Source organism: Tamandua tetradactyla, chromosome 2, assembly GCF_023851605.1.
Source record: "Tamandua tetradactyla isolate mTamTet1 chromosome 2, mTamTet1.pri, whole genome shotgun sequence".
Taxonomy (NCBI): Eukaryota; Metazoa; Chordata; class Mammalia; order Pilosa; family Myrmecophagidae; genus Tamandua; species Tamandua tetradactyla.
The window spans coordinates 60,539,597-60,565,821 of NC_135328.1; the positions used below are offsets into that span (position 1 = coordinate 60,539,597).

Here is a 26,225-nt window from a genome sequence, read left to right on the forward strand (position 1 = left end):
TGACAATGTCATTCTAAGGCATTATGAGGATATGGTGGTTGATGAGTGTAGGTTTGGGCAGGCTACCAGAAATGGAAATAGAAGTGTTCTTAGGGTAGAACTTCTAATAAAACTACCTGTTCGGTTTAGGAACTTATGGACCTGAAATGTCAAAATGTCAATTTACTTATGCTTAGAGTTTGTCTTCTTGGAAAATCCAGAGTTGAGAGTACTATGATGCTCTCATACATCATACCTCTGGATGAGACAGAGGTCACATGCTTGCTGCAGAGATATAGGAAAGCTATCTCTGGGAATAGGCACCTGATGTCCTGAAAAGACTAAAGTGTTGCAAAGCTGCTTGAGTCTGGGGTGGAAGGAGGCCTTGGGAAACCTGTGTAACTTCTGACTCATCCAGGCACAGGGAAGCAGATGGTTCAGCAGATGGTTCAGCCCGCTTCCTCCTTCCCTGTTCTTTAGTTACACTTTTGCTACTTTCTTTACCTCGCATACCTATAAAATAAACAGTGCTGAAACTCTTGGGGTCTTTGAGTCTCCATCACAGCTCAGAGTCCCACCTGGTTCCAGCTTTAACTATATCTTTGTCTCTTGTCTTTCTTTCTTAATTCCCTACTGCCTCCCCCCAACACTGAGCCATGCTGGTTGCGGCACTATGATTAATGACACCCATAATTAAACACACAGACGTACAAACATATTTTGGGGCCCTAATGATCTTAATGTCTGTTCTAACCTCATTATGCTCATAACAGTATATCTGTGTTGGTTTGAAATTGTTATATACCCCAAAAAATCCATGTTCTTTCAATCCCAATCCACACTTGTGGGGGCAGCCATGTTCTTTAATCTTGATTCAATATTATAGGGGGTGACCTTTTGATTGGGTTGTTTCATGGAGTTGTGGCACACCCAATTGTGGTCTGATCTTTTGATTAGACAGAGATGTGAATCTTCCCATTCAAGGTGGGTCTTGATTAGTTTACTGGAGTCCTTTAGGGGGAACGACTTTGGAAAAAGCTCAAGCTGACACAGATGCAGACGTGTGGAAATGCAGAAGTCCCAGGAGACACCAGAAGCTAAGAGAGCCAACAGAAGCTAGACAGGAGTCAGAGCCCAACAGACATTATCACGTGCCTTTCCATGAGATGCTAAACTAAGAGATGAAACCCAGAGTTTTGCCCCAGAACAGATAATTCAGGACACACAGACATTTAGAGAAGAAGCCAGCGGAATTGTAAGTGGAAGCAATGGAACCAGGAACAAGGACCAGCAGATGCCAGCCACATGCCTTCCCGTGTGACAGACACTGCCCTTTCTTCGGAGTCAAGGTATCTATCTCTGGATGCTTTGGTTTGGACATTTTTAAGGCCTTAGAACTGTAAACTTGTAACTTAATAAATTCCCTTTATAAGAGCCATTCCATTTCTGACATATTGCATTCCAGCAGCATTAGCAAACCAAAACAATATTAGACTCTAAATAGAAGGAAACTGGCATTTATTGGTGACTTATTATGGGCCAGGCATTATTCTACATGTTACTTTACAAACACTATTTCACTGTTCTTTGAGTTAGGTGTTATTATTTGTGCTTCACAGATGAAGAGACTGAGGTTTAGAGAAGCTAAAATAACTAATTTTCCTAGGGTCACCAGCTCTCACTGCTCATCTATTGATGGTATTCCTTAAAAAAAAAATAATAATTTAGAGAAACATGAAGAATATAGAAAAATATATCAGAATGTTAACCAATATTATGCTTTTCTACATTTCTTCCTGGTTTTTAATTGATATTATATAATTTCTAAAAGCTTAGGTCACACAGTACATATAACTTGAGTCTTCCTTTTTTCACTTAACATTACTTTATAAGAATTTTTTTCAAGTCACCAACATCTACATAGTTAATGACTATACTGGACACCACTGTTTGGGTTGTACAATAATTTCCTTAAGAAAATGTCTATCATCGGACATTATGTTGTTTGCAATTTTTCATGATCGAATAATGTTCATACATAATTGTCCATATTTGTTCCTACTCCTTCAAAAAAATTCAGGCATGGAATTACAGAGTCAAATATAGAAGCTCCCTCTTCTATAATTCATATATGTTGATACTAAATCAAACAAATATTATGGGATAGAATGCAAAATTAATATGGACTTCAAATACAAAACTTTAGACGTGGTAGGATGCTTTGGATTATATCTGGAGGTATGAGAGTTTACTCACTTCTCTGCTGGCAGAACTAAAATAGAAAAGTTTGTTGATCACTGCTTTATTTAGTACCTTCTCTAACTCAGTTGTCATTACCTTGAAATCAAATCAACTTTAGTGGTTGAATGCTTGCCCAGGTTCAATTCGCAGCCCATGACCACCCCTACCGCCCCCCAAAAAATCAAACTCATCAATCTCATCTGGATTATTGTTATGACTTTTAACCTGATCTTTTGTTTTCATTTTTTAAATGAAGATTATTTAAAATCACAAATACATGTGAACACCCCTGCCAGCTCTACCAGACTCTTTCCCCATCATCTCAATGAAACCACCATCCTGAATTTGTTGTGTCCTTTCCATTCATTTCTTTATCCATTAATAGTATAAAGCAATGTTTCACAATTAAATAAACTTTATATAAACAATGCTGGAAAAATGCACACACAAAAGAACACTGGCTCTTGAGTCTGAATGGATGCAGATTTGAATCCTGGTTCTACCATTTACTAGATGGATGACCCTGGATAAGTTCCTATCTTTCTAAGCCTCAGTTTCTTCATCTGTAAAATAGGTCTAGAAAAATAAACCCTAATTCATAAAAACAAAAATGAGGAATTCATTGGGTAATGCACGTAAAGCCCAACATAATGTATGAGACATAGTAGTATTCAATAAATCCGGTTACTGGGATAATAATAAAATTGTGGCAGTAGTTGAGATTAAAAGGAAAACTGTGATATAGGTGCTACATGAAGCAAGCTAGTTTTCAATGAATGAATAGGGAGTTATGGGGTAGCTGGAAGCCAACAACAACCAAGGAAGGTGGGTGTGGGAAATGGGTTGTGCAAGAGTCTAGAAATGCTTTGAAGTGACAGAGGGTGCCAGAGAAAATCAAGCCCCACTCTTGACTAGGGGCATATATACATGGGGCATAAGAAAAGGTATCATCTCCACCAAAGAGGGCTTCAGTAAACATCCACGTTTCAGTTGGGGCAAGAAGGTAGAGAATGTATTGGTTCTGGACTCCACAGTATGCCAAAGGGTAGAAGGGGCCTGATGGGGGAAGGGGCTGTCTAACAGCATTCAGAGCAGCAGATAGAGCCCTGTTCATGTGAGGTCACTCCAGTTTGTGAGGAGGTGGTAGAGTGTGTTGGATAGGAATTACCATAAAGTTTGAAGAGGGGCACCAAAAGCCCTGGTTAAAAGAAGTCTTGAAGTATTCAAGTTTGTGCATAGGATTTGCATTACAACATTATGGAAGTAGCAAAATATTAGCAACAACCTAAAATATCCATTAATAGGACAGAATATATAAATTATAATACAAGCACAGAAATATGATATATTTAAAAAGAATGAGGTAGCTCTATCAGTACTAATAAAAAAAATCCCCAAGATATGACAGTAAATGATAAAAGCAAGCTACAGGGCAATGTATAACACACACACACAAGCACAGCTGCTTGTAAGTCAACAGAACAATTCATAAAACATAGGTAACAATCAGGGAGGGGCACTAGAGACCAGAGTCCCTCCCTGCAGAAAGGAAACCTTAATAATACCTATCCTTTTGCATAACTTAAAATTTACATTTGCATATATCACTTACTCAAAACATTCTTTAGTGTTTTTTTCTTTTTTTTTTTTTACGTGTTAGAAGAGCAATGGTAAGGGAAAGGGTTGAAAGATGGTGAGCAAAAAGACGGATCAGAAATTGGTAGTCTATATGACGTCAAAAAGTCAAGGCACAGAAAACTAAGATTTTAAGCCATAGTCAGAGCAAAATCCTGTAGTTTAAGATTATAGAAACAATGTATTTCTGATTCAGTTAAATCTAAGAGATGGGGTCCTCAAGGGCCTTCCTCTTGAGCCTCATCATTTCTGTCTCCAAGGGGACCCCTTTTATAGAGTTTCAATTCAAGGACAAAAAGGAGATCTCTTTGCTCAGGAGAAAGTCACAAATAAGAACAGAACTTTGCAGGCAAGTCAATTAGCTTTCCCTCTTAGTGACCTTCCCTAAGAAAATGCAGATCCCTCTCTTAGACTGACCACACACAGTTTTGGATCTCCTGGGATTGTTCCATTTGGATATGGGCCTTTTAATCTCTTGCTCAGTTCTATCCCTGCTAACTAAGGTTCTCCTTCTTCAGCAACTATCAGGTCCCATTAAGGCTTCCCAAGAGGTCCTGTCAAGTCTTCCTCATGGCCCATCTCAATGCCTTCTCCTTCACTGTCCCTTCCAACTGTAACACCCACCCACCTGCTGCCACCTCAGTCTCCATTTCTAGAGTCTCACCTCCTCCCCCATATTTTTCTGCAGCTAAGCCAAATAAGGGACAGATTCATATCCATTCCCACACACACTACTAACATTACTGCCTCATCAGCATTAATAGTGTCATCAAACACTTGTTAAGTACATATGGTCAGGTACTAAACCAGCCCCAAGGATACAGAGATAACCCTACATAACCTCTTTCCTCAAGTCACTGACAATCTTATAGGGATGTATGCAGCTCCTGAAAGTCTATTTCATGCAATGTCAGCTCAAGAATTATACATGACCTATATATAAACTGACGGAAATCACAATCAATGAAATGCAAATTAAAACAATGTGATATCATTCTTCTGCCAAATTGGAAAAGTTTTACCAATTTTACCAATAAAATGATAATATTCAATGTTGGTGCAGCATATTCAAACACTGAAAGTACGACTGAAAAAACTTTGCTGAAAATAAATTTAGAACTTAATAAAAAACCTACACCCTTTAACTCAGCAATTCATTTGGATCTATTTTGATGATGCTAAGCTAAAAACATAATTATAAATGAAAACAGAGATTTATGTACATGATATTCTTCATAGCATTATTTATAAAAATAAAGAAACAAGAGGAATTGTTATGGAAGATCTATATGACAGAATATTACTAATCTATTAATAATCATTAAATCATGTTTTTAAAAATATTTTTATAACATGGAATATATAATATTACATAACCTTAAGCAATTTAAATGAGAAAATAAAAAATCCCAACTTAGCCTAATTTATATTCTGTATATAAAAATTATGTAAAAAAAAAGAGATAAAGTTAATATTTAAGATTTTGGTATTGTTGGCTTTAAGTGCTGGGTCTTTGGGAAAATATATAAGATTAATTATAAGAAGATAAAGAAGCACATGGAAACTTTCATGGAAATGTTGATGGGTATTTCTGGCTGGTTAAGTACCCATAAAAGGTTGCCTAAACACTCTGCCAGGTTCTATACTGAGTTCTAGAATACCAGCAATAAAAGCATAGCCCTGGCACTCAAGATCTCATAAGAAGTGTACAGAAAAAGAAGATATACCAGTAAACAAGTAACTCCATTACATCATGGTAAATGCCAAACTAGAAGTATGCATAAAAGAGGTATACGAAGTCTAGTCTGGAAGCTTTACCAAAAAAAAAAAAAACACGTGACATTTGGCTGTGTTTTAAAAGATGTAAATTAAAAAGTTAGCTAGGTAAATAAAAAGTACTCCAGTCATGGGAAATAGCAAGTGCAAAGTCTCTGAGAATTTCTGAAACATAAATAATTCTGTATGTGGGGAGGGTTGCCTAAATAGTTGGTAGAAAGAGGCAAGGCAGGAAAGACAGGTAGGGCCTGTATCAGTGCTTTTCAAACTGTTTTTTGTGAAGAGCCTGGTTTTTTATTCCCCATGTCATGAACTGATATATACGTATAGTCTACATCTTCCTCAGTGAGAGAAGGCGCGTGATCATATACTTGATATCACAGCAATATCAAATTGCCTCTAAATGCTCAGCACTCTCAATTTCTGTACTTATCTCATTAAAGACTAGTAACAAACAGTTCCTGGTCTGGTGCTGTCACAGTGTGACTCATATTGAGCCGTAATGAGCTAGTTCATAAAGTTTGTATATTATTGTGAAGGCCATGTGGAACCATCAAACTATAATTTTTTTCTGATTTCTTTTTTTTTCAAAAAATAGCTTACAATCCTCAGAGAAAGATACTATCATTCTCCTTGTTTTCTGGATAAGGGAAAAGTAGTTCATTAAAGTTAAAAAATTTTCTCACAACGATACATTGAGAAAAAAATACTGGCAACTTACATCACAAACAAAGAGTTAATTTCCCCCAAACATGAAAAGCTCCTGGAAATTAGTAAAAAAAAAATGCCAACAGCTCAGTGGAAAAATAGGCAAAGAATATAAATAGATAATTCACAGAAAAGTAAATACTAGTAACCTTTATATAAATGAAAATGTACTCAAATTTACTGAGAATAAGAAATGCAAATTTAAACTCTACTGAGACACCATCACCAGCAGTGAAAATCCAAGAGTTTGAGATGTTTTGAGAAGTCACCTCTCAAAAGAGTTTGAGAAGTCACTCCACTGATGGGTCTGGGAAGAAAAAAGCACCCTCATGACATTACTGGTAGGCATATACCCTTAGGGATAGTCATTAAAGCTATTCATAACTATTCTTCTCTCTTTCCACAACTCTCTTGGTACCACTCACTTGAAGCTAGATGTGGCTATGTCATTTGTGTGAGCCAAGGAAACATGAGTAAAAGTGATGTGCGTCACTTATCGGCAGAAGTTCTAAGAACCAATGTGCAATTTACTATGTTCTCTTTCATTTGTTATCTTTTATTTCCCTCTACCACTGTGGCTGGCAATGTTCCAAATTTGGCTATTCCATCCACCTGGATTCCAGAGGAAAGGCAACTTAAATCAGAATCCCTTGACTTGTAGCACACATGTAACATGAGCAAGAAACAAACCTTTGTTGTTTCAAGCCACCAAAATATGGAGAGCAATTTGGCAATACTTGCCATAATTACAAACACATATACCCTTCTGAAATGTACCCTCAGATATTCTTACACACATACGCGTACACACATACAAAGGATATGTAGAAGATTACTCACTGCAACATGGTTATAATAGCAAATGCCAGGAAACAACCAAATGACCATCAACAGTGGGTTAAATACTTGTGGTACATTCCAGCGATGGAATATTATACAAGTGTGAAAAAGAAAAAATGAAAACACTCTTTTAGAGCTGATAAGGAAGACTTCCCAAGTGTAAAGGTAAGATGATCTCAGTGTGTTTGCGTATACATATTTACATCTGCTTACACTTGCATAAAGAAATTCTGGAATGATAATCAATAAACTAACAAAATGGATTATCCTGGGCAGGGGGTAAGAGAATAACTAGGAGGAACTTTCAATTACTAAAGGAAAAAAAATTTTGGTGCTGTGCTTAACTTCTGCCTTACAATCTCAACCAATTAAGCAAATTTCATCTTAAGTATAAATGATGTACTTCTGCCTCTATCTGTTATCAACTCCTTTAAACTCTGGCGTATCTTTCTCTTCTTGGTCACTTCTATCAAGCTGCCAGTTACATTGTTTGTATTAAAAATACTTTCACCATTTTCTCTTATTCAATTAGGTATCAACAGTTCTTATTTATTCTTAGATAAAACATGACTTTCCCTAAATGACTCCAAGCTCTGACAACAGTTTTCAACTATTCTTTTTGAAAGTCTCTGAATTACCTCTAAAATAGAAAAGTCATAACTTAAGCCATCTCTCCTCCAATATATTTTTAATTTTCTCATTCAGAACTTTCCTTTCACATGGAAAGGTTATATATTTTACTTCCTTTTATAAAAATTGCAAGACCCTTACTTCTGAAGAACTAGAAATAAAAAATTAGTAAGTATTACGACACCCAATCCATAAATGTTCACTTTTAATATTCACCTCATGTTCATTTAGATCAATAGACTTCAAACATTTGTGATTAGGAAGCCTTATTTTTTAGTATATACCCCTCAATATGTGTATACTTATTCATTAAAAAATTATACACACGTACAATTATGCTACTATATTAATTACATTGTTAAAAATTAAAATGTAAAAACCATAGGAGAAACAAACAATCTTTAAAATTTTATTCATGGTGCAAAAAGATTTTTGCTGGCACTAAAAATATTAGCAGTAGAAATAATATTTTTTATGAAAGCAGAGTGATACAATACACCTTATTTTTTAAATCTTAGTTTAATGTTTTGTTATAGAATGATTTGAAAGCCTGGTTCCACATTCACTTTATTTCAATATTTGCTTTTCATAGCTGTCATACCTGGAAAAGATATGATACCTCAATCAAATGAAAGAAGTGCAATTGACCCCTACATGCCAATTATTCAGATTTGGTTGAAATTTGGCTAGTAAATTTTCATCTTCCTGACACTGACTGTTGACTGACACTGGACTGTGTCAGTCAACAGTTCTTGCAAAATAGAAATATTTTTATATTTTTAACAAATGAGTTCACACTTCATTGAAATTTTTCATTTGAAAGATTTTTCAATACGTCAATAGTCTAAGTTTTTAAAGCATGAAATGAGTTTTTACAACAGGTAACACTGTTTTCTGATAAAAGAATACACAGTGCACACACAAATGGAAACATATCCAAGCATCCGTGTTCAAAATGCTTTCTCCAGGGCGGGCCACAGTGGATCAGCAGGCAGAGTTCTCACCTGCCATGCCAGAGACCGGGGTTTGTTTCCTGGTGCCTGCCCATGCCAAAAAAAAAAAATGCTTTCTCCAAAGTGTGACTTTTTCACTCATTATCAAAACATTATCTTCTCCCTCAAGGGTCAGATCAAGAGTGTTTGTATGAAACTGTGATAACATGAGCATCAAAAAAACAATGATACTAAGGATTACAACTCATGTAATAAATTAGGAACTCATGAGTCCATACTGATACAAACAAATTAATGGAAAAGGAAAATCTCTTCCTTAGAGTAGAAGGCCAACTAAATAAATGTAGAAAGGATAACGGAAATAGAAAGTTACTATTTGGCAACCACCATGCTAGATTCAGACAGGAGTCATCAATGGATGCTTAGCTGGTAGGAAGAGATTTCACAAGGAATAAGATCTTGGTACAGTCTCAGAATATTTACCACAAAAAAATTAACAATTAGGAAAAATAGTACTTTTACAATGGAGAAACTTGAAAGCATCATATATCTGTAATTCCTGCCAAGAAAGCACAGGCTGAGTCTAGATAGAAGGAAACACTGGTGGTCCCAAATTAAAGAACATGCCACAAAATGAAGAGTCTGTACCACTTAAAACTGGTGAGGACAGGAAAGACTGAGCAGCTGTTACAGATTAAATGAGACTAAAGAGACATGACTATTAAACGCAATGTGTCAAGTATTATTCCCTAGATTCGATCCTGGACTAGAAAAAGAGAGAGAGACACACACAGAGACATTGTTGGGACAATTGGCAAAATTTTCATGGAGTTTTGATGATAGTGGTATGTGATTGCTGATTTCCTGATTTGGATGGTTATATTATGGTTATACAAGACAGCAGTCATGTTTGGGGGGGGGCGGAATAACACACATGGGTGATAGAGCATCAGGTCTCCAATTTTCTCCTGAAAGATTCAGAAAAAGTTGGATCACAATGGAAGTGATGAAGGAAAATACAGTGACATGTCAACAGTTGAGGCATCTGGGTGAGGGGGATATTGAAGTCCTTTGACTATAGTTTTTACAACTTTTCCCTGAGTTTAAAATTATTTCAAAATAATTTGCTTGTTTAATTGTGTGTTTGCACATCCTGCCAAGTATTATACTACTGACAGCTACTTGTCATCATTTAAAAATATCCATTTTACCTGAAGACTGCCCATTTTTATTGACATTTAATAAAGAACACTTATAATACTGAGAATTAGACATATTTATATTTATTTCTACTTTTATACATTGTTTCAGAAATTAATGTCTTGATGATTTAGGCATTAAATTAGGGAAGTCCATAGAAACTTTTCAACACTGTTTCTGAGCCTGAACAGGTCTGTCAGTGGTACTAGAACTGGCTGGGCAAGAGAAATAACTGACCCAAGAAGCCTTGAAATTACTTTCTGTCCTAAGTTCAGAATAAAATAGTCTCAAGATGATAATGATCTTGAAAATAAGCATCTAACTTCACCTTCAGGCTTTCAACCCACTAAGTCTATTTGATTTTCAATAATCAGCATACAAGATATGCTGTCTGCTACCTTCCATCTCTCAAGGCTCTGCCTGAATCATCATACATTCCCAGAAGCATACTATAAGGAGATGATTAATCACTGCCTGCTTCTCTGACACCAAATGTCTCCCAATTTCAAAGGAAAAATTGTCCTAACCAGTACTAGAATAACAGATTTCCTACCTCATGCAGCTGGAGTCGAACCTTGGTAACTGCACGAATCCAGTGTGCTCTGGCATGGGTGAATGGTGAAATTGCATTCTCTTCAGGAAAACTTGTAAGAAAGAAAAGAAAGTTCCTTAAAAACAGTCCAGGCCACGAAGTGACAGTGCTTAAGGCAAGGCTGCCAAAAATCTAAAATAAAACAGCTTATATACATCTTTAGTGATTCCAGCCACTAAAACAGAAGAGCCCCAAATATACAAAGTGAAAACAATTCCTCTTTAAAATGACTCTTTTTAGCTTTCTTCTAGTCCCTTTTTTCCTTCCCCTCTTTCATTTTCCCAATGAGGCTACTCATTAGGATAGTCAGGGATCAGGACACCAAAAGCAACGGCAAGGACCCTGAGGTGATATCAAGAGTTGGAACTATAGAGAGAGATACTGAATGAACTATTCTCTCTTACCCTACTATCTCTCAAGCCCACAATCCTTACTTGGGGGTTCTGTACAGCATTCTTAGGGCAGAACTCACCCTCATTGGGCACTTCTGCTGCTCTACCAAGAACTCTGACTCTAACAACAATATCTGTCCAGTCTAAGGTCCACAAAAAGTCAGTCTTCCAGTGGGTCACCAATCCAGTGAAGTGGCTGACTCAGAACTCAGTCTCCTGGATGTCTTGCTTATTAGATGAACCACCGATATTACCAAAAACCAGGAAAGAGAAGATGAAAAAATAAGTTTACATCTTCAGAAATGTATGTGACTCAGTCACTAATCCAGAGGTGGCACAGAAGTACTAATTATTCCCCAACTTTTTCTACATAATTAATATCTACTGCTCTGGTCTTTCAGTGAGAAGCTTTATAATAATAAAGTATTATAATACTATGGAATTTCAAAATCCATGTCACCCCTGGCCCTTATCATTTTATCACAGTGGTTTTCAACTGGGGTAATTTTTGGCCCCCATGGGACATTTGGAAATGTCTGAAGACATTTTTGTTGTCTGATCCAGGGGTTGTGATCAGCATCTTGTGGATAGAAACAAGGAAGGCTGCTAAATGTCCTAAAATGCCCATGACATCTTCCTATCTGGCCCCAAATGTCAATACTGCCAAGATTGAAAAAGCATGCTCTGCCCCAACCTATCAGCTACTCAAGTGATCAAAAACAACAACACTCAAACACTTTACTAAGTTTCATTATAAGACTACTAAAAGGATAAGTTTTTAATTTTTATTATCGGTAGTAATTGCCAAACACACTGCTAGGCCCTGAGGCAGCATAGAGGCAGGCTAGATCTGGTTTCCAGACCAAATCTTTCTTAATTCTGTCCTGGATTTTTTAGCCAGGAAAAAAAAAATCAACACTCATGAAAGAAGCTAAGACTGAATAAGTTGGGAAGCCAACTCACTGCACCAAAGCAGCCTTTGTGAATGAAACAAACTGCAGGGCTCAGGCCAATTCCAGACTCAGATGTCAACCAATAAACCAAAACCTGCCAGTTCAAGGAGGCCTGGTACACTGAAGCTAGCTATGTATAGGAAACTCAAGTGTTCTTCACAGCTTCCCTAAAACATTTTGGGAATTATACCAACAATCAGATGAAGCAGAGCAGAGCTGACTAGGTGTTTGATGACCACCACCATACCTAGCTATAAAGACCCAAATGAAAAGTGCTTATACACAGCCATACCAAAGGGCAGATGCCAGGGAAGCCTTGTGAGCTTTGCAGGGCAACCATCACCTACCTTTCCTGGGGGCCTAGGACATGGTCTTTGTGTAGCACCACATCTAGGGGAACATGGATGGTGACATCTTCTTTAATCTCCTTAGGCTCACGTGCTTTCCCCTTTTCTGTCTCATCTGTCATCTCCAAGGCTTTCTCTTGTTCTACAAAATGTGCTTGGCCATCTCTGGAGAAGCTGCCAGAGCTGTGGCAGGAATGAATTGAGTCTCTCTCCCGAAGATCATCATCGTGTTCATGATACTGGTCTAGTTCACTCAGCTGAGAGCTTCCTTGACTCACATTACAGGAAGACCCATACTTACTACTGCTGGTGGGGCTGTGAGAATGAAAGGAAGTCAGATAAGTAAATAAGTACAAACTAAGGATAAGAGCAAAAGTATGGATAAATCCAAGAAATAATGATTATATCAGTGGTAAGGATCATGGATCATAAATAAGAGGCTGCTGGGAAGAGGGGACCAAACTTCACAATCTAGCAAAACTAGTCTCTAAAAAGCAGAACCACAACAGGAAAAAGACATAACATAATGGGTTCTCCAAAAGCATTTAAACTAAGCCCTGTACTTGACTTGAAGAATGCTTTATCTTAATGTGATATATGCTGCTGCTTATTCCTAAAATGCTTTACCTAGTCTTCTAAAAAAACATGTCTAGTGGCTATGATTAGAATTTTGACTTTTGCACAGTAAAATGAATGGATGAACTCTACTCCCTTTTTCTATTATTTATTAAATTGAGGACTCCATTTCTTCCCCTACCATTGCAAATGTGAATGTCTGTTACTTGGGTTAAGCAGAGGAGGGTGGTCATGTTCCTTCAATTCTCTCTCAGCTGTCTGCAGATTTAGGTAATGGAAGCTATTGGGAGATGAAAGACAGGACCAAGAAATTCCAGAAAGTGATGGTCTTACCTAGGTTAATGCTACAAATATATTCCTGGCAGCAAAGGGAGGGTCCCATAGATGAACTTCCCTATCTGTAACTAAGTTGCTATCAGGGCACAGCTCAGTTCTGTACAAAGGGGACAAAATCCAACTTTAGGATATAGATCAGAGCCATATAAATGCACTTCTGTACCTGAAGAGAGGCCAGCTCAATCCTCTCTCAATCACTTGATGATCATGCCCAGAAAGGAAATCCTTTCCCCTACTAGAGACATAGCAGTAATAGCAGGGAAAAGGGCCATGAATGGTGACAAAAGGACAGAGTAGTGGGGGTGGGATGGGGAGCAGTATCCAGAAGCTACTCTCTTGAGTCTTATACTCCTCAGCCCTATCTAAGGGATTCAGACCTATTAAAGACAGAGGGACTTGGGAATGGTCTGCAAAATATATTCTAGCCCAGGTGGATTTTCAATCTCAAGTCAGGAACACTGATTTTATTTCTGGTGTCCCTGCTGGAAAGCCTCTATGCAAAATGACAAGGAATTTCCCTGCCACAAAGTCAAGGCTTTAATTAAAGGGCTTCTTATGCTTACCCTTGGCCAAATCAAGGGAAATCATTGTTATTTTCCAGTGAGATTCCCCCTCATTCATCCCAATTATTTGTTACTTTCAGACTGATTCCACAGTAGCAAAGCAGGTCACTGTCACTGTTCTAAGCAGTTGCCAACACATACACATACACACACAATTTCTAAAGTCCTTCTGAACAGGGTTGGGCCAGATATCAGGGAAACATTTTTTTTTTCCCTTGCAAGGGCAGGCACCAGGAAACTCAGGGAAACATTTTTAAACTGCACTGGATGGTGCTTCCTCTTAGAGGAAATAATAGTATGCTCTGCAGTTGGGCCCTCCACAATGCTCCAGACTAAAGGACTACAGCAAAGGACAGCCCTGAGCTCCTGTGAGACTTTAATCAAAGGACTTATTGGATCCCCTATCAAGAATAATAAAGGTAAAGAGTGATACCCTGGAAGAAGCTGTATAAATCTACATGGAACAGGATATGGAGTATGTTATCCCTATCTATCCTTTGTACTTTACTTAATATCCTCATTGCCACTGGAGGAAGCATCTTAGAAAAGCAAAGTAAAATAGAAGGTCTTTCCTCATCTCTTACAGATATAAGCCACTTAAGGGCCAAGGAAGCATCCTAACCTTTCACTGTGATTATAGTTAATACATGCCACTCAACTTCTTGCTGCCTCTCCCTGGCCCCCCTCTCCTTTTCACATTGCATAAGACAGAGTAAGCAGAGAAAGAAAATCTCAGGGCCTAACTTTTCCTTTAGGCAGAAAGCTCTTTGTCCCAATAAACAAATTACACTTGGTTACTAGAAAGAAGGTAGAGGCTGAAAAAGACCCATACCTTACTTCTTGTTTCTTAACATCTAACATGAAGCTCAGGTGTTAGGAAAAAACACAGGCAGGATAAAAAGCAGGCTATGATAAAACTACCACTAAGTCATCTGTATCATAAATGGTCAATTCCTTAAAACCATTTATGATGCTTTAGTTGAGAACAGGCCTTTTGTTGGTCTTTGGTTCCTTGATGTCATTAAGAGTGACTGGCTGATGTATATTCAAAACAGAGTCAGTGTTGGCAAGCACTGCCTCCTCTTGTCCTGGCTGGTGAAGTAGCTCAGAGACAGGGCAGTGCTCTTTCTCATGATTTCCTGAAGGATAGGTGGGGTCAAAGAGTGTGCCTCTTTTAGTACTCAGATGATCTGATACTGGGATTTCTTCGTTTTCCACTTCTCCATGCCCTGAAAGCCCATGGGTATACACACTTGGCCTGGCTTCCAACTGCTCAAAGGTCCCCGAAAGCTGGACACAGGTCCTAGCTGGCTCAGCACTCGCCCTAGATATCTGAGAAGGCTCCATAGCTTTGTTAGCCTCACTGGAGTCCTGATTACTCTTAACAACCAAAATTGGAGGGGATGACTGTGCAGGCATTTGCTCAGGACCCCCTTTGTTCTCTTTCGACCATAAAAATGAAAGATTCAGCTTCTTTCCAAACCCTAGTTTTGGATCACTTGCTAGTACATTCCCTTTCCCCTCACTACCTCCATCAAACAGAGCTGACAACTTCCCAAAACTGGCAATTAAACCAGTCTCTGCTGCTCTACTGCCAGAGGGGAAAGGCAGGGAAAAGAAAGAGCTCAGTGGTTTCTCATAGTCAGCAACAGTGGATGGGAAATGGAGCTTTGGCCAACTAGTCAGGTTTGGAATTTCAAATTGAGGTCTTGGCTGCTCTGTTTCCTGAGGAATTGCAGGTGGATCTTTCTGAGTATGAAGTATCCCACAACTTTCCTCCATACAAAGCACAGGTTCCTCCAGGATTGGATGAGAGAGGTACCCTTGGGTTTCCAGTCTAGTGCTCTCGCTGACACTTGCCTCATCAAACAGGGTAGTATTGGTTACTAGTGATTTAGTTGCACACGGCTCCATGAAGCCTTCATTTGTGGAAGTAGGCTGTTTATCTGGCTCAAGAGGAAGAAGAAGCTTTACTGGGGGAGAAAGCTCTTTGGCAATGCAGGTAGAATCTGGATGCAACTTTGTCGGCAATGCAATATCTTCTACTTCCAATAATGCCTCAGCGTCTGTGCCTTGTAACATCCCTATGTCTCCTTCATTACTCAGAGACAATACTCCTTGGCCAGTATCATCCCCTGAGACAGAAGAGGCAGAACCAATTGTTTCAGAATCTTGGAGTTCTGGAATATTTTTAGGAATATTTTCTGGAATATTATTGTTTTCCATTTTGGTTGTCAGTTTAGGATCATCTGTCAAGATATCTGTATCTGAGTTTGCACTAAACACAATCATTCTGCAGTCACTGAGAGTAGATTCTGAACTGAATGACTCAGAAACAGTTTCTCTCCACAAACTTTCTGGAGGTACTGATCCCACAGCATTTCTAGAACAACCATTTTGAACCCACGAAGCAGCTGGAATACATGGTTCTTGTTTATATGTCTCTGGTTTGGGACTTTTGAAAATTCCAAATAACTCACTTGTGAGGGGTTGAGATGATGGACCAGAAGAAAGAGGGACAGTGTGTTTCTTTGGAGGTTTAGGAGAGGAGAAAAATCCAGAGAAAGTTTTGGAGGGTTCAATTAAGCACCCAGAGAAAGATTTCATTTTGGTCACAAATCCTGCAAGTATTTCTACTGAAGAGCCCATCATTGATTTATCTTCCTCTTTATCCACATCTTGGCTCTGGAGGCACCCTGCACACTCTGACTCTGCAGGGGAAAAGACTGGCTCTAGGATCTGTGATAAGGCCTCACTGGGGTTTTTTTCTGATGGCAAATTCAACTGGTCACTAGTAAGTCTTTCATCTTGGTAGTAGTTAGTGCAAGTGTCTAAATCATTGAGCTCTTCACTCAAATGTCTATCAAATGAAAAAGAGTTGGCTATTGAGTCACTGGGGAAGGCTTTCTGGTTGAAGCCTTCTTTTTCATGGGGAGCTACCCCAAGGGTCTCTGGGCCATTCAGGAGTGTTTCAGCCTGTGCCTGAAATCCTGGTGAATGAGGAACAATGTCTTTCTGCAATTGATTTACATGGAAATCTGCTAAAGCTGATTCTGGTCCATTACTAGAACTCAGTTTTCCCTTATAGTCCTTCTCTACATTGAGTTCATCTGTGAGAGAGGTAACTTCAGTAGTGCTGCTACTGGAAATGCTAGGAACCATTTGCTGCTCATGAACTACCTCCTGGGTTTTATCATCTTTATTGCTACTGGAACCTTCTCTAGTCATTGTGCCATTCATATCTCCAAAAATGCTTGCCTTCTTACAGGGCTGGGAAGCCACTGGAGGAACAACTGAAAGATTTTGCTTTTCCCCAGGAGTCTGCTTCTTTTCATCCAAGAAGGGTAAGTTAAAAAAACTAAAAGCAGAATTACTCTGAGAGGCATCCTTCTTGCTGCTTGAGCTGCTAGTGGAAAAAAAGGAAGGCAGTGTGAATAGACCTTCTACTTGAAATTTGGCTCTTGGGAGAGCAGCAGAGTCTCTGATCTCAGATTTTTCAGATCCTGTCAGAAAGGAAAATACACTTTTTCTGGTTGGTAACTTTGGTTGTGATGGAGATGTTGGGGCAGTTGAAAAACTACATTCTTGGTCAGAAAAATTTTCTTGTTCATCTGAACTTCTGCTTAGAATATTGAAAGACATTTTATTACTTCTTGAATCTTCTGACGCTATAGACACACCACTAGTTTCTACTGAAGATTCTCTGGAAAACTCCTTAAGACAACTTGCTGAGAAAGATGGTTTTGGTTGCTGCTGGATTAGGTGGTCTCTGATGGGTCCCTCTCTTCTAGTCAAATTGTTACCCTGGGTCTCCCCAGCTGACAGTTCCTTTAGCCCACTGTCATCAATAGTAGTTTGCTTGTTTAGATTTTTAGCTCTAACCTTCCCTTTCAAAGACAGAGATACTGCAGGAACGTTCCCAACATCCTTGTTAATTAGGTCTACGGAATTAGGAGTTGACTCAACTTCTTCTTTATAAGTCATTGAAGACACAGACATATTTTCAGTTGTCCATATAGGGGATACACTGGTTTTAAAAAAATTTCCAAGGTTACCCAAAAAAGTTGAAACACCAGAAGATTCTTTCTTTTCTTGAGATAATATCTTTCTATCTTTATCACCATGTTTTTCCAAGTTTGGTGATTCTTTTTTAGTCATCTGGGTTTTAAAGAGGTTTAAAAATTCAGGTGCCTGGTTTTCGTTTGCTTTTATACTTACTAAAGATTCTTCTCCCTGGCTAAAGAGTTTCAAGGCACTTTTAAATAATGTTCTCTCAGGCTCTTTGGACAACTGGGCTTGGGGAAGCTCACAATTATTGTATTTATCCCTATTAAACTGTGAGGCAAGAGAAACTGAAATAGGGTCAGTTCTAATGATGTCATCATCTTCTATTCTTGATTTAGCCTGAGAAGTTGCTTGGCTTAACTGGGAAACAGATCTTAACAAACTTTGTTTTTTTACATGAATGCTATTATTTTTTTGCTTTATAATTTTAGTAAACTCTGGCTGTTGAACATTGGATACTATCTGTTTATCTAAATCTCTCTTGAGAAGACTTTCTTTCTCATTTTGAGAGTTACACCCCTCCAACTGCTTAGTCAAGACAAATGTCTTAAGACCATTTGTGTGCTCTGCTACTTTTGTCTGCTGATCCATTTTCTGCATGTCCAGAGACTCTAAGGATTCATTCTTATCAAAATTCAAAGTCCTTCCAACCAAGGTACCCAAAGCAGAAAATAATGAAGTTGTTTTGTTCACTGATGACATCTCATCATGTTGTGAACATATAGTCATATTTTCAGGATAAAACAAAGAAGCAGTTTCTTCAGAAGAATGACGCCAACAGAAACTGGAAAGGTGAACTGATGAATCTTCAGCTAAAGTCTGCTTCTTATTTCCTTCTATATTTTGATCTCCATTTAAAATAAGATTACCAATAATTTGAGACTGATTTCTCAGGTCCAATACACATTCAACATCTTCAGAACCATATCGTCTTTCTTTGAAAGATTCAAAATCTTCTTTATACTTGTGAGGTCTATAACCTGAAAAATCTAATGGTTGATCCCTTTGGCCATAACTTGACTCTTCAAGTACTTGTGTAAAGGTTTCTAAATTTAGATGCATCACACTCTCCCTTCTTGGCAAAATTACAGATAAATCAAGAGGGTCATCAATTGATTTCTCTTCAAAATACCACATAAATTCATCTTCCTTGTCAAGTATTTTAAAACTACAGGCAGATATAATGTTGTTTTCCAACACAACACTTGATAGATCATTTGTCTGTAAATCACAATTCAAATACTCTTGATAAGAATATTCAGGTGTAAACAAATATACATATTGCCCAGTTGAATCAGTGAGGAGAGAATAGATATATTGACCATCATGGTACATGTAGTATCCATAATCCCCATCCTCTGATGGCCACCATACTCCATTTTCAAGACAAGACAACCATTCATGGAACTCATAACCAAAATCTGAAAAAACAAAGTTTTCATCCATTTTTAATGATTCTTGATCAACTATGGGCCACATAGTCGTCTCATAATTTGAAAAACTTAAGTCAATGGGCAATTCTTCTAGTGAATTCTTAGTTTCATTAATTGGATGAGAACCAAAATTTCCATGTGAGTTAACTGCCCACATATCACCTCTTTTTAAGTAATCTTCACTAAATGCAAACTGGTCAAATGATTCACATGGCAAATCACACCAAATGACACTATTTGGATTCGTTCTCCACTCTAAGATATCTGCACTTTGATCTTTTTGGCAAAAATTTATTACTGGGTTTTCTGAGTCTGGCCTCAAGAAAACATCAGCGGATGGAAATGAATTTTGATCCAACACATGATCAATAGGCTGAAATTCTGTGGAATTTTTACAGAGATCTTTCACATCAGAATCCCATTCAAAACACAAAGGACTGTTCATCTTTTCAAAAGCCTGAAAGTGATTTGATTTATTAAGAATTTTAATATTTTGCATAGGTAAATTTAACTTGTTTGAATCTTCAGGTAATTTTGCCTCAAGAACATGGTGTGGTGTCAGCCTCCGAGACAAAGGTTTCTCTAAGAGGCCTTGCTCAGCACAGTGAAGTACACTATTCTCAAAAGAAGGGCAGTGCTTTCCACTTTGCTGACTTTTCCTTGTGGGAGGGCAATGATGATTATCAACACAAGCCTCAAATAATGGTATGTTTTCATATTCTGCTTTAGGTAATGGTAACAAGCTTTGTATGAAGTCAGAAGTTTCTTGATTTTCAACAAGGTTCTTCTGGTTCTCAGAAGTCACATATGAAGTAACAGGGAAGTCATCCAAGGATAGATGCTTATTTTCCTTTAAACTCTTTATGATACCCCAAGACATGGACCTTGCTTCATCTGATTTACAGTCAGTCATACTGCTATTTGATATAAAGTTAAATATTCCAGATTGTAAGCTTGGGGTACTATTCTTCTGATGAGAGTCATCATTTTTCAAATTCAATTCTTGTTGACAAGACAAGTTTTCAGAAGAAGAAAGTCCAAACAGGCAAGAAAGGAGTCCCCCTTGGGTTCTTTTCTTGGAGGCTTTATCTACAATTTTACATTCACTAACCTCATCAACCAATGCTGATTTTGAGATGTCAGAAGTAAACTCCAATGAAGAATCTTCTATTGTTGAAGACATTACCTGTGTAAGATTCTTATTTTCTCCTGAAGAATCTGAAGATATGTACTCTTTGGACATAATTCCAGGGATGGCACTATCTACTGCTGTGTTATCATTGGGATTTAATTCCTCTATATTCCTGAATTTCCCAAGATCATTATTAATATTTGGAACTGAACCAGGCTCTATTAAATTGGGTTTGACATCTTCAGGACAATTTATTTGGTCATTCTTATTAAATTCCTCTATACCTCCATATTTCCCTAGATGATTATGAATACTTGGAATTGAACTAGATTGTACTGAATTAAATTTGGTATCTTTATGGCAATTTCTTTGGATCTCTTCATCAGTGATCACTGCTGAGCCATGAAAATTCTGGTGATTAACAGTGACATGGTTGTCAGTGAAAGAAAATCTAAACAAAGGAAAAATGCTTCCTTTCTCTCTTAAATTCTGTTGCTTTTCAGAATGACTAAGAACTTGGAAAAACGGAATATGTAGTTTTCCACTTAAGGAAAAGAAATGTTCATCTTTCTTAGGGGTCCCTTCCCATGTATCTTCCTCCAACTGATGAATTTTCATGGATTCTAACAAAGTTTCCTTTGAACAGGTTTCAGGCGAAGTGAGCAAAAACTGGCTAAAGGATTTTCTGAGTGGCTCAAGGAAATCATTATCACCAGTAACTTTTTCTTCCTCTAAAGGCTCTGAAGAAGACTCTTTATCTACAGTTCTACTGCCAGCTACACAAAGATGTCCTGGAGTATCTGTGGCACATATTTTTGGTTGATCTGGTAACAGAGACATATCTGTAGAAGGTTCTCCTTCCAACAGATTCTCAAGATCATCTTTTTTACTTGCAGAACTAGCTAAGATTGAAGGTTCTTTGAACATTTGTGGAGACAATAAATCTTTCCTTGTAGGCAAGTGGAACCAGCCTGCAGTTTCTCCATCACTACTATCTAGAGTAGGAGAGATGATGCTACTATAGTGATTGCCATGTATGTCTTCTCTTTGATATGGCTCTGAACCACACTCAGCAAAGCTTTCTTTTCTTGGTGGCTTGATCTGGTCATCTTCTTTTTTTGTTCTCTCCTTTGCTGAAAAGACCTTTAATGGATTCAGCATGCTAAAAACAGACTTTATAACTGAACTCTGACTCTGCGGAGCAGAGTCCCTTCCAATAGTGCTTGTTGTATCCTCAAAGCTTAAACTTCCCATTTTATTGCCTGTGTACTCATTTTCAGAGATTAAGCCATGTCTGCCAATATCCTTACTATCAACTGTTTGAGAGGATAATAAAGATGGCATGGAAATGTCCTTCTCCAATACTAATGTGGCTCTGGTCCTAGATCCTGAATTAACTATCTCCATCTGATTAAGAATTTCTGTTTTCTCTGGAACTAGCTTTTCCACAGAGGTAGTTAGATGCTTTGTGTCTGAACCAACCTTTTCAGTGAGTGAACTAAACAAGGAACTAACAGCATCTTTCACCTCATTCAGTCTGGGAAAAGAGATGGTCTTGTCCTTGTCATTCTTGACAATGGTTAAAGGTGTTATTTGATTCCCAGGCATTTTCTGTTCTGCATTATCAATGGTATTATTGTATTTATGTGTTTTTTCCATTTTTGAAAGGGGGCCAAATCTATTTATCTCCTCTTCCTTCTCTGCTAAATATTCTGACACTGTTTCTACCAAACACTGAAGCCCTTCCATAGTATCAATATAGTCTTCCTTGGGCTCCTGACTAGAGGGGGAGCTCATTTCTTCCGTGGGGCCCCCAGACATATCTCCAAGTATGCTTTCACAATTCACACTTTGTAAGGGGAACACTGGATTTGCGATAAAATATTCTTCAGGAAAGCCCCTAACATAGTACATGTTGGATGGATGCTGTGTTGGTGACAGCAAATCTTCCTGCTTATCAGAAGTGGGGGAATCTAGAAGTTCATCAGAAGTACTGCTGGTAGAATCTTCAAGAATATCTAATGGAGTAAAACAAGTGACATGCTTGTTTGAACTGGATAACTTCTCATAGTTCTTAAAACAAACAGGGAGATCATAATCATGACTTTCTAATGTAGTAGTCCACATGCCACTCTTAACCACAAATCCATCCTTGTAGGGATTCAAAACTGGGTAGTTGGGTTTCTTCTTTTCAATGTGGCAAAGACTACAATTTTCAGTATTTGGATATGTACTTTTCAAGTTGATCTTAGTTCTCGATCTAGCATCATATTGTCTTCTTTCACTGTCTTCAAAATGACTGTAAAAGGGTTTCTTTTTCCTTCTCCTATCTATTGTATTATATTTCTGGGGATAGCTGGAGAAAACAGATGTTTCAAATTTAAGGTCAAAATTAGAACCAGTAGAGAATTCTGTTTGCTGACTCTGAGGCTGTATCTTTTTCTGATTCTTGTACCTTGGTTGTTCTTGTTGGCTATAATATTCATCAGTTTTTGAAAGGGTTCTGATATCTTTTAATTCTGCTTCCTTCAAGTCTATGGTACTATCTTCTAGAAACTCCTGTGTCATTTTTCCCTCTACTTCCTCATTTATATTTCCTTGGTCTCCATGGTCATCAGAGAAAGCTGGAATAATTCCAATTCTGTCATTTTTTGCCTGTGAGCCTTGTCTGATGGAAGGGAATACAATTGGAGGAATGGTAAGGCAAGAAAAGAAAGAAAAACAAAGAAAAGGAAGAAACAAGTTATAAGATTAGGACAACAGGTCCAATGAGAAGATTAGCATAGTAAAATCACCAGTTTGATAAAAATCCATTCAGTCTATAAAAATATAAGGAAAATGACATGTTTTTAAATCAATATTATATCAGTGTAGTGAAATAGTTTTTTCCACATCTGAGTAAGAACAATTACAATAACAATTTAAAAATGCTTCACTCCGTACCATTTGTAAATGATGAGATTTTAAGGTCCTGTTATTTTCTAAAAAACAAACAAAAAAGAACTTGCTTTATCAATATCTAGAATTCACTGGCAATGCCAAAGTTTAGAAACTGTTAAATATAACATGAAAATATAACCAAGGATTTGAAGAAACCTAGATTTGTTAATGAGCTTGGATCTGAAAAGAAGCCATACTGCTAACGTGGTGAAAACTATATTTTGAGGCTATATAGCAAAGAATTTAGTTAAGCATGTTTTCTAAAAAGACAAATACATAAATAATATAATATCTATAATTATATGTATAAATAGTATATAAGTAATCATTGACTATCAGTAGATATTGCCAAACCCCAAATTGGTAAAATTTCTGGTATTCTGGACTCATTATATCATTATGTATTTAAGTTTACATAAAATTTACTTTAAAATCATGTTAACTGTTCCTCTACTTGAAATAAAATATCTACTTTTCAATCTCATTTTATATATCAGTTTATTAAAATCTAATTTATATGGAATCAACCATAGAAAAGTTCAAGGAAAAAAATCTGCAAATTAAAGGACATCACTAATGCTCTTCTAGGTATTATTTATTAAAGCAGTAACCCAAGAAAAATTGAAATGGCCAATATTACAGGGTACAGGTCATTTCTACTTTGTCCAGATGGAATAGTATGCAGTCATTTAGGCTGCCATGCCAATATTATTGCTTGACCTTCAGATCTAATAATGGCAGACACAGATTGTACACAAGAGAAGGGGAAAGACAGTCAAAAAAAAACTTTTTTTGCTATTACATTTTTTCTTAAAGTAGGGCAATATAAGCAAGTAAAATTAAATGAAAAAATATACTTTCAATTTATAAACCAGGAAGGAGTTGGGGCCAACTTCAATATGATTCCTGGTACGTTTCTTTTTAGATTGGAATATAAGCAGTGAGAATTCAGTGCTGTGGTTGGTAAGTGAAAAAATTTCATGGAACATATTCTTAGAGCAAAACTGAGACAGTATGTCATCTAGCAAGTGGATGTAACACAAAGTTCAGAATAATATTTACCAGTTTGGTGAGGCAGGGAAAAAAATTGAGATCATTCTATGAAAGATTTTTTAAAAAATTAATCTCCAACTAATGAAATAAATGATTCCAACAAGGATCATCAATGGCACTAAAATCATCTAGTAAAAGATTGTGGGGAAAGAGGATATTGACATAATTTAATTACTAGGGAAAAAAGCAACCTACAATGGAGAAATCTGGCATACACTATCCTAACCAAGACATCAAACTAAATATCATCGATAATGAGACAAAGTTCCATTATGCGCCTTCTAATGAACTGTGAAGGAAATATCACAACTGTAAAGTTTTTGCAAACAATGTTTAACCTGATTCTGAACATAAACAAAAATCAGCCAAAACCAAATTAAGAAGCATTCTAAAATTCTCAAAACAATTGGTCTGAACTCTTTAAAAAATGTCAGGGTCTTAAAAGATAAAAAAAAAAAAAAGAAAGAAAAGAAAAAGAAAAATGAGGGAATTTTGCTAGATTAAAGATAAAGAAACAGAAAAATCATATGCAACATAGCATTACCCTGACTGGATCCTGGATCAAAAAAGAAGAAGGGGAAAAAACAAAGTATATATATATATATTGGGGGGACTTTATTGGGACAGCTGGATAAATTAAAATATAGCCTATATATTAGATAATATCATATCATTAAATTTCTTGAATATGATCATAATATTGAGGTTAGATTGGAAAAAGCCCTTTACTTAGGAGTTATAAGATAAAGTACTTTGGGGTGAAGTAAAATGGTTGGTTACCTGCAACTTACTTTCAATGGTTCACAAAAAGAAAAAATGGTTCACATAATGTATATATGTGTATATACAATAGAGAGAATGAGATAAAATAAATGTGGCGAAATATTAACTGGTGAATCTAGGAAATGTAAATATTGAAGTTCATTGTACTAGTCTCAAATTTTTTTTAAGTTTGAATTTTTTTTAAAGTTGGGGTTGAAAGGGAATTGCTTTTAAACTCATAAATATATGACAATCGCCTCTAGAAGGATACACTGAACAACAGTGGGAAGAGAATCGAGACAGGATAGAGATGGGATGTAAGAGGACAACAGGTGTGGGGGAGAGATTTTTTTACTGTATATGTATTGTATCTTTAAGTTTTTTGAATGATATAAATATTTTACATATTTAAAAAATTAATAAAATAAGATGAAAACAAAGTTTCAGCAAAAATACTGAATCTGTTGTGGTAAGATCATACTGGTTTTCTCCTGAAGTTGCCAGGGAAATACAGGCAGGAAGGATTATTCAAACATTTAATAGCTGTAATTTTCTAAAAATTTTGGTGACAGGTATATCAAAATCACTGGCCTGGGGAGGAAGGGAGGTTTTTTTTGGTCATTCATCTGCCCCAGGCAGGAATACACTTACCAGTTAACAATGAATGATCATAAAGAGAAATACTCCTGATGGAAATGTATAAACATGAATGTGTGGGAGAAAAAAAATGAGAATCACTATTCAACACAAAATGGCCCAATATATTGCTACACTTCTGCAACCATCTCAGTCTAAAGCTGTCAAATTCCAGTTGTCAGCTGCAACACAGTACTTGAGTTATTAGAAAGATAAAGTGCTTTTGTTTCCAATACCCACCTGAGGGCCCTCCGCTCCACATAATCAAGGTCGTAACTTTGCATAGAGTCATTGCAAGATTCCCGGGAACTGCCCTGAAGTAGCAGCTGCTGTGGCAATAGCAGGGGTACAGGGAACTGGTGCACAGAAGCATTGGGCTGAGAAGTTGTATGGTAAGGAGGTGGGATGCTATTGCTGGTCTCACTGCGATAGTCACTATCTCGGTCATCGACGGCACTATCAGGGTCTTCAAAAGCTGTGGAT

The 26,225-nt window shown here is 37.2% G+C and overlaps 1 protein-coding gene across 5 annotated transcripts in view; it reads right to left on the reverse strand.

Annotated features, from left to right (window-relative positions):
• Window positions 1-26,225, reverse strand: part of UNC13B (unc-13 homolog B) — a 289,854-nt gene that overhangs the window by 94,909 nt on the left and 168,720 nt on the right. For 4 of the 5 annotated variants that reach the window (XM_077147810.1, XM_077147808.1, XM_077147809.1 and 1 more), the window contains exons 8-10: window positions 25,983-26,217; window positions 12,247-12,561; window positions 10,516-10,606 (exon numbers count right to left, since the gene is read on the reverse strand). In XM_077147810.1, coding sequence (XP_077003925.1) covers window positions 10,516-10,606; window positions 12,247-12,561; window positions 25,983-26,217 — 641 coding nt within the window. Of the gene's footprint in view, window positions 1-10,515; window positions 10,607-12,246; window positions 12,562-14,712; window positions 22,708-25,982; window positions 26,218-26,225 lie in introns of all 5 variants that reach the window. The other variant, XM_077147811.1, reaches the window with a different exon arrangement.